At 46.1% G+C, this 12,269-nt stretch overlaps 1 protein-coding gene across 1 annotated transcript in view; it reads right to left on the minus strand.

The window, feature by feature from the left end:
* Positions 1-12,269, minus strand: part of RALGPS1 (Ral GEF with PH domain and SH3 binding motif 1) — a 228,257-nt gene that overhangs the window by 133,887 nt on the left and 82,101 nt on the right. Inside the window, exons 6-7 of the mRNA XM_080927222.1 lie at positions 5,289-5,378; positions 3,263-3,355 (exon numbers count right to left, since the gene is read on the minus strand). Coding sequence (XP_080783348.1) covers positions 3,263-3,355; positions 5,289-5,378 — 183 coding nt within the window. The remainder of the gene's footprint in view (positions 1-3,262; positions 3,356-5,288; positions 5,379-12,269) is intronic.

Below are 12,269 nucleotides of genomic sequence, written 5' to 3' on the forward strand. Positions count from 1 at the left end.
ATTCAACCAACATTCCTTGATCACTGTGCCAGCCAGGGAAGCACATGCTAATTTCCAAGAACAGTATGGATCTTTCCCAGATTGCAGGAAAGCCACGAGCTCAAGGCCTAAGCCCTGGAACCTGGCAATGAGCACACATTCAATAGGTATTTGATCTGTAGAATGAATGAGAGCCGCAAGGGGATGCATGCTCAGAAAACCAGAATTGGCTAGTATAGTATCTTGCTTAGGCTTCATGGCTTTGAGGAGGCAGTCTTCCAAAGTCGCTCCAACTCTGGAATAAAGTCAGTGCTTGTGTTTTTCCAGGCTGACCATGACTCCATGTTATGGATCCAGTCACCATGTATTCAGATCCTAATGTGTACAGGCCTGTACTCAGCTGCAGTCAGTCTGGCCCTGGGCAGGCTCACTGGCTACCCTGACCTAGCTAGTGTCTACTGAAAAGTACTGAAGGTCACCCAGAGTTTAGCCAGACAACAGGTCTCCTCCCCTCCTATGCCTGGACACTGTCACCTTCTATATAGGTCTCCTAGATATCCAAGGTTTCAAATCACACCAAAGCACAACACCCAGAGGCAAACATGCTCAGTTGCCCAGTCACATGCAATGGGACAGCCACATTTCTCATCCCCACTTTCTAAGGACATAGCCCTATCTGCACTGGCCTTCCACCATCACGGGGGTCCACACGGTGGGCAACCAGACTATAGGGTCCAACAAGATCAAGCTGTGTCCCACTGGTGCTGGCACTTATCTACTCAGAGATCTTTGGCTACCCTACCCATTAGAACCTCAGTTTTTTTCTTTTGCAAAACAAGATCTATGAAGGCACCAGACATTTGGGCTACTGGAACCCCTTGCTCCTGGCCCATAAAATCTCAGGGGTCCTAGTTCAAGGAACGAAAGAAAGAAGCAGCAACATTCCATGGCCAATCTTATCACCAGACATTAAAGGCAAAAGAATACAATTACGGACAACAAGTAGTTCAGACAGTGTGTGCCAGGTGGTCCCAGAGATAAAATGTAGGAGGAGGCAGACAGGGTGGCAGAGAACATGGCTGCTCTACCATATGTGGTAACAGAGGGTCATCCTTTGCACAGGGCCCAGGGACACCAGCTGAGGGGGGAAGAGGATGGCTTTGGGCCCTACTTTTCACCAATGACCTGTACCAAGGCTGATCTTGAATTAACAAAGCAGCTGAAGCAGGGGAACAAATCTGAATCAAGGCTAGATAGTAGCTTTTCTAAGAATGAACTATTCCCTGACTCAATGACTTGGGAATCTGAGGCTATAATACACACAGTGTGCACAACCTCCCTTTCCCTGACACTTGTAGTCCCTAGAATGTTGTATCTTCTGTAGCCAGGGAAGCAGCCCAGCTAAAAGCCCTTGGACATAGTGGGAAGGGTTTTAGAAAAGAGAGATTACTGTGTCCTCCAAGTTTCCTGATTATTGGTAGGATAGTTCCCTGCGTTCTGTCAGCCACATGCCACAAGGTAGCAGAGACAGCAGCCCTGCGTGAATGCTTGGTTCAGGCTCCTCTAGAACCTGAAGGGGTTCACTTTCATTAGAGCATAGACACAAAGCTGCTATGCAGAGCCAGTCCCATGAGCTGTAGTTGACAAACCACATAGTCCAAATGCTACTCTGACCTGACACTGTCCACAGCCCCAGCAGTAAACAGAACCCTCTGGGTACACTGAAGCTTCACTGAGGGTCCTGCTTGACCCTGAGTACATCAACCTTCTGTTGATGACATAAATATAGCCCAGCTGCTCCTGTCATTTTATTCACTTGGCCCTCCCCCATGAGGTCCCACAAGGCACAGCATTGCCCACAGTAAGGTCTACACACACATGAAGAGTCAAAGCTCAGCCCTCTGAGTGCCTACATGACTTCCAGCAACCCCCAAACAGTAAGCATCTTGAACATGGAAAAGTTATTTTAAAAAGAAGCTCCAAAATACTTCTGGAAAAAAAGCCTCCCTGCTCAGATGGCCTTCGAATCACAGGGCTGGCAGTGACTACAGAGACAGTAGCTTCCAAATTTGCTCTGACCTCCAAAACCACCGCTCATCTGCAACTCACCCAGACACCCCAGATGTAAACAGGCTGCTCCAGTGGAGAATGGGTCAACTGCTTGGTACTCTCACTTCTCTTTTTCAGCTCTAGATGGTCCCTAAGACAATGAAGGACCCCCTAGGGCCCACAAAGCACTAACAGAAACCCACTACTCCAAGCCACTCTAAAAGAGCAGAGATGAGAAAGAAGGCCCAGGCTCAGAATGGCATATGAACAAAAACCTAGTTTCCAGACTCCAGGCTGACACTTCTCAAATCAGCCTGCTACAGCCAAGCATCTTGCACCTAGAAGAAGCAGGCTCATTTCAGATTGCCTACAGCACTGACCTTATGCATCTTAAAGGCCCCTGAGCCAGCCAAGTAGGAAACAGAGTCCAGTCCAAGGCTGGCAGAGAGAAGCTTGGAAATGAGTTGAAGAAACATGTCTAGCAATTCTATAGAGTTCTGTCAGCCCCTGGGATACAAACAGGTCTTGAAAGGCCTAGGCTATGCCCCTGTGAGAGACTCTGGACCAGGCAGGCCAGGAGGTAAAAGCTAATGAGCTATGGAAATAGCGATTATTCCCCACGTCAGGCCTTGTGCCAGCTAAGGAGGATAAAGAAGTCCGAGATATTTTTAAAGTATTTTTGCAGCAGAAAAACTTTCCTACAGACTCAATTACATAACTATCAGACTCCACCTCCGAGCTGAAATTACCCAAGGCCTCAGGATGAAAAAAAGAAAAAAGAAAGAAATCATTTTTTCCTATATGAGGGTCATAGGTTTCTCCAGAGAACTCTGAGCTACATGGCCAGTGACCCATGGCAGCTGCAAGCCATCAATTCCCAGACCTTCTTTCTCAAGGGCAATTTGAAACTTGCCAGAGATGAAAAACTGGCCAAGCCAAGGGCAGAAGTCACATGCTGACAGCCAGTACAGATGATGTCTATAGGTCCAGGAAGGTCTATCAAGGGCTTCCAAACCCAGCCACATCAGCACCCTCCTCAGTCCCTGGAATCATATGGGGCTGGGATCACTGATGCTATGGGGATGTTCAGATGCCTCCTTAGTTCCCAGTGACTGTCCTGCCCCAGCAAAACATACAAGTAAGTGAGAGTAAGCCTGGGGTTTAAGCCATGCAGACATTCAGCAAGAACAGGACGGCCAAAATCAAAGAGACAGACTGAGGGAGGTCAACTTACAGCCCAGGTTTTTGTCAGCCTGAAGATGGGAGCACTCTGTAATGCTGACACCACAGACATGAGAGAATGAAGGTTGTTGAGTTCTAGAAGTTTCTGGGGGGAAAAAAGATATGGAATACATTATTTTGCTGCCATAGACAACAGAACAAAAACATGCTTGAGTGTTGCCAAATGTTGTCATATTTATGAAATTCAGTTACATTTAAAATATCTCACACAGAAAATATAGTGTAGGAGTTCACAGGAAACATATGCTCATTTCCTCCCATTTTTTCAGAAGGTGTGTCTCCAATCTTCATAATCTGACTTGCTTGACTGGACAGAAGCAGGGCTTGAAACCAGATAACCCCTGTTGGTGCTCTCCTTGCATGTCCTTCGGTGAACTACCCAGGCCTTCTGCATCTCAGTGTCCTCAGAGTTGAACTGAGCGGCACCTGTACCTGTGCCACCTGAGATAGAGCACGTCTCTGCCACTCCACCTGGAAGGCTCATTTCCAATCCTCACTACTTGTGCTGAGCACTTTCAGCCTCAGGTGGCCCTTCCTCTGCCATGTCTTTCCTAAATAAGTTCTCAAATGTCTGTGTTGACATGCATGTCCTCTGCGAGTGTAGATGAAGTGTTATCTATCATCCTGCACCAGCACCTTGCACAAAGCCCAGCTCAACAGGCAGGATAAACAGACAAAAGCCTTTTGGGCATGGCCCAAAGTCTGCTCCTACTTGAAACCATGGTCCTGACCAGACAGCCTCAGTGCTTCACTTAGACATCTTGTAACACTCTGATTGTTTCCTGTGTGTAAGAATAGATGTTACCAGGGAGGTTTCAGTCGAGCATCTGACTTGCAGTGCCTGCCACAGACTCTCCTCCCAGAGTGGCAAAGCCTCTAGGGCATTATCTAACCTGTTCCTTTCTCTTTTAGAGACTGGGAAACCAATGCTCAGGGAGGGTGAGAACCTACCCAGGACACACACAGCCAACATGATAATCACCAGTAAAGGGAAAAGGCAGAGATTAAGGTCATTTTGGGCTCCTTGGGTGAAGACATTGCTCATTTCCAAACAGAAGCCCCAGGAGGACTGAAGACTGTGCAACATCCTCTTCTGACCCAGCCATAAGCAGCACAAAACTGGAACCAAGTGTTTCCAGAGAACCCAGGACAGTGGTCTCTGTCCCTGACAGTCAGACTGCTACCTTTAACATTCTGGGGATGGGGCACAGCAACTTGGCTGAGGGTGCATATAGTGGAGAGTCCTGTTCTACTGGCTGGAACCCTCAGCATGTACCCATCACCTCTCTTTGCTGCCCCTTCCTACTGTGCAAATGGGACCCTGTGTACTGTGATTTCCATCACAACAGCTGCCACAGAACCCATCACCAAAGGGCCTGAGTCCAGGGCAGCTTAGGTCTAGGATCCTGGTGGGAAGATAGCACATGTGTACTTGAAGGAAGCTATGAACTAGGTAGATCAATGCTGCCAAGGAGACTCTGGCAGACCCAGGTAGTGGGAACATGACAGTGGTCCAGGAGAGCCACTGCATAACACAGCCTGACAGGCAGAGATGAGAAGAGAGGAGGGGAAGGAGGACCTGACTCAAAGAATGAACAGAGCCTATCAGAATAGAGGCAGCAGGGTCAAATGGTCCAGGCCTTATCTCAGAATGGGTGTGAGGGACACTGGGGATATAATTGCGCAAGACATGCCTAGATCAAAGGCACTGGGGCTAACTACAACAGCCCCCAACACTGGCAAAACCCAAAGAGGAATGGATGAATTTCAGGGAACCACTGGGCCACAAGCAGAGGCCAGGAGTCTAAGTAAGGAGAATAGCTGGCCATAGAATTATAGGGTGAGAAGGGACATATTTCTAAGGCTCACACGAGGCACCAGCAGTCAGGTGGACCTCACAGGTGGCTCTGCCTAGGGAGTTCAGGTCACAGCCTCCCACCATGGTAGGTAGCCCTATCTAGCAGGATCAAGGCAAAGTTCTGAGGAAATATATTTTGAGTAATAAACAAACAGCTTACCTTGGCTATTTTCACAAAATGGCTCAGGATTTCTGCCCTTATTTTTAAAGTCTGTGCTGTTAGAATTTCTCGTACAACCCAAAAACTGACCTGTAGAGTTAAACACACACACACACACACACCAGAAAAGTGGTTAAATGTCAGGCTGCTCATATGACCCTTTGCCCACCATCACTGTAGAATTTCCATAAGGCCAGGCAGCTTTGAGAACAGGGCCTAAAATCACATGAAGTAGACAGTTCCATGTGGCACCTACTCCCAGATGGGCCCCTCTTCCTGCCCTGCTTCCTCTAGAGTAACACAGTGGGGACAGACATTCTCCTTATCATCGAGAGCAGTGAGATGACACAGCCTCTGCTCAGGAGGATCCAGATGTGGGGAGAAGATGGAATAAAGAATGGATGAACAAATGAAGGATAGACAGATGTTCAGACAAAGAGAACTGCCTACTTACCGTACTACTTACTTTCCATAAATCCATATTCCCAGCCAAGCCCAACACAAGGTGGTTTTGCTGATATTTGCATAGTTGCAACAAACTTCACTTTGGGTTTTGAGTTTTTGTTTTTGTCTGTTTGGTTTATGGCTTTTAGTTTTTTTGAGACAGGGTTTCTCTGTGTAGCACTGGCTATCCTTGAACTCACTCTGTAGACCAAGGGGCCTGGAACTCAGAGATCTGCCTACCTCTGCCTCCAGAGTGCTGGGATTAAAGGTGTGCAACACCACTTCCCAGCTCAAAGTTCACTTTCTAAAAAAGGTTTGTCATTGATAAAAGATGCAAAGTCCTACTAGGCCTGGGGGTATGGGTCTTCCGGTTGCAGCATAGGCCAGCCATGAAGGTAGCTTTGGTGTAGATCTTTATTGTGCTGGCCTCTCACATCTACCAACAAATCCTGGGCCTGGAGTCTGTTAGTGGCAACAAGAAAGTTGTCTATCAACACGAGGCTGACTCACAGCACAAGGAAACACAGAGAGCAGACAGCCAATTAGTGCTTCTCATTTATGGCTATTTGCATCAGCACAGCAGAGCCTGGGAGCACCAGGACAGCTTGGCAGAGAAATGGGATGCACAGACACAGGTGCATGGTGGGAAAGGAGGTGAATCGAGTGAAGGACAGCTGATGCTAACAAAGAAGCTGTGCAAGAACCCACCTTCTTCCACTGAACTACTGCTGCTTTACTACGAGAAAGCAAGAAATGCTGACAATCAGCAATTCGTTGTTTACATAAAGCGGGAACATCACAGAAATGCTGCCTTGGTGTCATTAGCCATGGCTGCCTGCAGGACATGCCTAGGTTTCCATAGAATCATTTTTTCCAAGGACTTGTGAAAATTAAATTCATATTCAAATGTTTACCAGTTGTTTCTGAAAATAGTTACTCTGGGCACCAAACAGAAGCTTATAAAACTTATATTTAATATGTGCAGTTTCTATACCACATAATCACAAGTATGGTACTTTATATTTGTAATTCAACAGACAAATCTCACACATTTTCCTGGCATGATTCTGGAAGGAACAGGGCAGATTAGGAACCCACACACACAATGTGCAAAGGTTCTTAGGCAACTGTCAATTCAACAGAGCTGCATGAAGGCCTACTCTGTGCAGAATACAGGTACTGTAAGTCTATGTCTGGCCTGCCATGGAAGAAAACAAAGGAGACAGAGCCCTACACAACTCTGAGCTGGAAAGTAGTTGTAGTAACTTTTGAGCACATACATGTATTACCCATGTATACATTCTATATTTCTCAATGTAAACATATTGGGGGGTGGGATGAGACAGGGTTTCTCTCTGTATAGCCCTAGCTACTGTAGAACTCACTTTGTAAACCAGACAAGCCTCAAACTCAGAGATTCATCTGCCTCTGGCCCCTAAGTATAGGGATTAAAGGTGTGCACCACCACCGCCTGACTATATTTTTAACTAAAACTCACATGTATTCATACTGTTACTCACAACTCTAAGCCATTAGCCTATGGAGTGTCACTTTTTCACCTGTCTGCCTGTAATTCCCACAGCAGAGAGAGAACCCAGTTTCCAGGGCCTGCCATCTACACCTCAGCTATCCAATGCCAGCCTATGTCCTTCAGCTCTGTTCCAGAATCTCATCTAGCTTCAAGAGCACTATATAGACTCCCATCATCAGAACCATGTCCCATGTGACTCCAGAGGTAACTCAGATCAGCAAACTTTGCCCACCAAAAAGAAGTGATCTCACAATTTTGTAAGTGTGTGCTTCTGTTGTACACCTATTCTAGGAGCCCCCATCTTTAAGTTGAAATTTCTAGGGTGAGTGTGTTGAGGTCTTCGTGCTGTAATGTTTTGTGGGTTGTCATAAAGACACTGCCATATATCTACCATTACCATATATGGAATTATCTCATCCTCTTAAACATACAAATCTGGGCTGAAGGAACAGTTCACTGGTAAAGCTCTTGCCCATAAAGAAAAAAATTTTTTCTGAATTCTATCCCTGGCCCTGCAAAGAAACAACTGCCAACACAAACTCCTTTGTGCCCCATCCACTCAGACTCACTTCTTCTCAACCATTCGACAACTATGGATCTAGTCTCTACAGATTTACCTTTTCCAGAGTGTCAATAAAAGAAAAAAACAGAAAACAATAGGGAGCCTTCTACACTGGCTTCAACCTTGATGTATACAGTGCCCAGTCCCCTATGTCCATGTGATTCTACTAAGTAAACAGCATCCCATGTGTTTGCCCACACCCTGTGGAAGAACATCTAAGATCCTTCATCTTTGACAACTGTTAACAGGCTGCCATGAACACTGCTGTGCTGCTTGTGCGCTCTCTCTCTCTCTCTCTGTGTCTCTCTGTGCCTCTCTGTGTCTCTCTCTGTCTCTCTCTGTCTCTCTCTGTCTCTCTCTGTCTCTCTCTCTGTCTGTCTCTCTGTCTCTCGTGTGTGTGTGTGTGTGTGTGTGTGTGTGTGTGTGTGTACATGCGCACCTTCTATGGCAGGCCAGATATGGACTTATAGTGCCTAGGTCCTACACAGAGTAGGACTTCATACAACTCTGTTGAATCGACTGCTGTCTAAGAACCTCTGCACACTGCGTATCTATGTATGTGGGTCCCTAATCTGTTCTGTTCCTTCCATGCCAGGTCCTCTGCAGCTTCCCTAGGATTCAGACAGTGAGAGCCATGGATGTTCTGTGCCCCTGGTGATGAAGGACCCTGAGCATCTTCTCATGCTCATTTGCTGATGCCTGTGTCCCTCCTCCTTAGTGATGATACTGTTGAGTCTTCAAACCACAGTTTTTCAAACAGGTGCTTTGCACACATGTCTCCCAGTCTGTTTTGTCTTCATGATTTCTTTTAATCATGTCTTTTCCACAATAAAAAAAATCTTAGTAAATTGCCAACTTACTGATTTTTTTTTCCTCTCACAGATTGTCTTTTGGTTTCTAATAGCTCAACATCAAACCCAAGGGCATAGAGACTCCCTGCCTGTGTCTTCTCCTAAAAGTTTACATCTGAGTATATTATCTATTTTAAGTGAATTTTATGAAAGACTTAAAGTCTGTATCTAAATTCATTTCAACAGACACACACAGAGAGACAGACAGACAAGCAGAACTCTTCAGTTGTCCCAGCACAGACCGTCTTCATTCAGTCCCACTGGCCCAGGTGCCCCTGCTCTTTTGTCACAGTGAATCTGTAATGTTTCTCTCTTTTCCCAGCACTAGACTGGTTATTCTAGGTCTCTGGTCTTCCTCACAACCTTTGGAATGAGTCTGTAGGGCTGTACAAGCAGCAATTATTGTAAATGACACCGAGTCTTTTCATCCATGAAGATGAAGCCCCTTCCTGCTGCCCCTCCCTGTTTCCTAACATCTGCTCTGATTACTTACATCAGTGCTCTGTAGCTTTCAGCATATAAACCACATTTTGTAAAAATAAACACCTAAGTCTGTTTGGGTCCTGGTGTTATTACAAACAGTGCTTTCAACCTTCAGATCCCAATCTTTCATTGCTAGCACAACAAAAGCAACCCTATGTGTGCGGTGAATGGCATTGTATTATGCGTTAGTGCCAGGGGAGTTTGTAAAACTAATTTATTTTTAAAATTTTCTATAGACAGTTATGTCAACTGTGAAGACACCCCAGTTGCTTTCTCTTCCAATCAAATGTCTTTTATTATTCCTGTCTTATTGTGTGTAGTCTTACAGGGAACAGTGCCAGAGTACCACACTGTCTTATTCCGGATCTCATAGGGCATGCCCAGTGTCTTACTATTAAGATCTCAGGGGACAGGTTGGAGAGATGGCTCAATGGTTAAGAGCACTGACTGCTCTTCTTCCAGAGGTCCTGAGTTTAATTCCCAGCAACCACATGGTGGCTCACAACCATATGTAATGGGATCCAATGCCTTCTTCTGGTGTGTCTGAGGACAGTGACAGTTTACCCAGCTACATGAAATCAATTAATCAATCAATCTTTTTTTAAAAAGATCTCAGGGGACATGACCAGTGTCTTCCTACTAAGGGTCATCTGGGATTAAGGATGCTATGGAGTCCTCTAGAAATTCCCCTTTCTTATTTTTTTTAAATCATAGATAAGCACTGGATTTTTGCTCTTCCTCCTTCTGCTTGTTACTACAGTGCTTACACTAAATATTTGAAAAGTTGAAAAGGCCATACATACATTGAATAGCTGCCATGGGTTATGGAATGAAATAAGCTTTTATATCTACAGACTAATGTTTAACACACAAAACCATCACATAAAACACACAAAACTTACTGTTTTGGTGTCGCAGCTAGTACTTGGGATGGGTGATGTACAAGACAGTGTTTGGGAAATGCCATTGGTGTTAAAGATGAATAGAAAAGAATGGTTGTGGGTACAAAACATGTTATTCAGTTAGTCATCCACAAACAAAACAAAAAGCAACTGGGAAGAGAAAAGGAAAAGCCCAGATTTAAAAATAGTGGGCTGGGGAGATGGCTTAGTGTTAGCTGTGTAGGCAAGAGGACCTAAGTTCAAGTCCCCAGCACCTACATAAGAAACTAGGAGTAGCTGTGAAGAGCTGAGATGAGAGGATTTCTGGAACTTACTGACCAGCCTACTGGATGAGTTTTAGGCCAGTGAAAGAGCTGGTCTCAAGGGGGTGGGAAAGAAAGAAAGGAAGAGGTCCACTCCACCCAACCTGAGACCTGAGACCAACCTCTGGCCTTCATATGCACACACATACACAAAGGGTGTCTTCCTCATCACCAGATTTTACCTTTCTCCTTCAGCAACTATGACAGCTCCGCAAATGAACATGGCCTCCCATCTCCCCCTTTCCTCTCTGATTGAAGTAACTATCACCCCCAGCCCCTTCTTTCACCTCCTTCCTCACTGTCCAGGACTGTTCACCAGCCAAAAAAAAAAAAAAAAAAATCCTATGTTCTCACCTTGAACCCCAAACCTCTGGTTTTTGAGACCTTACTGTCCATTTTCTTGCTCAGTCCCCAGGAGCCCCTTCTCCTCTTAGGCCAACTGTTCTTGCAATTTGTCACTCACTCTAGACCCTTCCTTAAGGAAGTTCCCTTACCCCTCAATCCTTTCAGCTGTGCATGGACAGACTGCCCACATGTCCTCTAATGTTGGCATTTGCAGGCTGCAAATGGAATCGGAGATACTTAAGTGCTGTGTGCTCTCTCACCTGGGCCACTGTCAGTGCTTGGGGCTCTCTCATGGTCTTGAACAGTCAGCATGCTTCCCACTCCAATACCCTCTTTGTATCCATTCTTCCAGAAGAAGATAAGCCACAGGCTTCATACTGTACCTAAGCTGTCTGTAGCTCTGTTTCCCTTATGACAGCTCCCAGGACTTCCCTTTCCCATCTCCTCTAGGCCTTTGTCACACAGGCCCTGCCTCTCCTCACCTTTGACTTTCCTTGGCATCCCAGACCCTTCCACTCAGACACGAGCATCACGGGAAAGAAGGAAAGCACAACCAGCTTTTTGGGTGCCACTGGCCCCTCCATCTTCCCTTCATCTGCAGAGCTGCTGTGGCAGCATCACCTGCCCCTGTTCTGTCCACAGGTGCTCTACCCTGCTGTGTGCCTGTGGCTAGGACAGACGGGCTCTCTCTCAGCTCTGCTCAGGTCACCTAAGCACTCCTTCACTCCTCAAGTACACTTTTAGATTGTGTCCTTCTGTCAAGTTCTTCCCACTCTTAGATTCCTTTACCCAGCATCCTTTGCAAAGCTCACCCTCTGCCCACGACAAACAGTCCTCAGTTCTCAGATCCCCTTGAACACACTGCAGCCCTCACACTCTGAAGCCTTAGCCTCTAATCTTTGCCTTACCTTCCTTTTAACCAGGTGCTTTGAGCCACAGCACTTTCTCTCTGAAACTAATAAATCATTTGCTCTGGGTTGAGTACAGTTTCTCATTTAATCTTCAAAACCCACTTAGGATGATCCCCGGAAAAGATGAGTGCAGAAGCCAGAAGCTGGTGCAATATCCCACAGCTATCAAGCCATGGCTAAGGCTCACATCCAGCTGTGTCCCTGCACACACTTCAGCTCTGAGCCCCAAATCCAATGCAAATGCATGCATACATACTTCCAGATCCTCTCAGTAACACAAAAGACCAGGGTAAACTCTATGGCATAGGGACACATGACAGAGCTTGGATGAACCTGGCTAAGTTCTACCATCCTGTTGCTGTATGAGAAAATCCTGAGGCATTAAGATTCCCACAGAGGAGCAGGAAGGCTGAGCAGGACACTGCCACTAGGTTTCTGGTTTGGTCCCAGAATCCCAAATGCTCCAGCAGCTTCTTTCTAGCCTTCCAGCCTTCAGGCTTTTCTTGCAGCCTTTGAAAGATCTGCAGCCCCTATCCACCTTACCTTCCAACAGCTCCTTAAAGTCAATGCTGTTGATATTCCTACCGGTGAGGAAATGGAGCTCTGAAGATGTCAGTGGCTCCTCTTATCTGGAGTCTAATAAGGTGTCT

This window comes from Micromys minutus (genome assembly GCF_963924665.1).
Source record: "Micromys minutus genome assembly, chromosome: 13".
Taxonomy (NCBI): domain Eukaryota; kingdom Metazoa; phylum Chordata; class Mammalia; order Rodentia; family Muridae; genus Micromys; species Micromys minutus.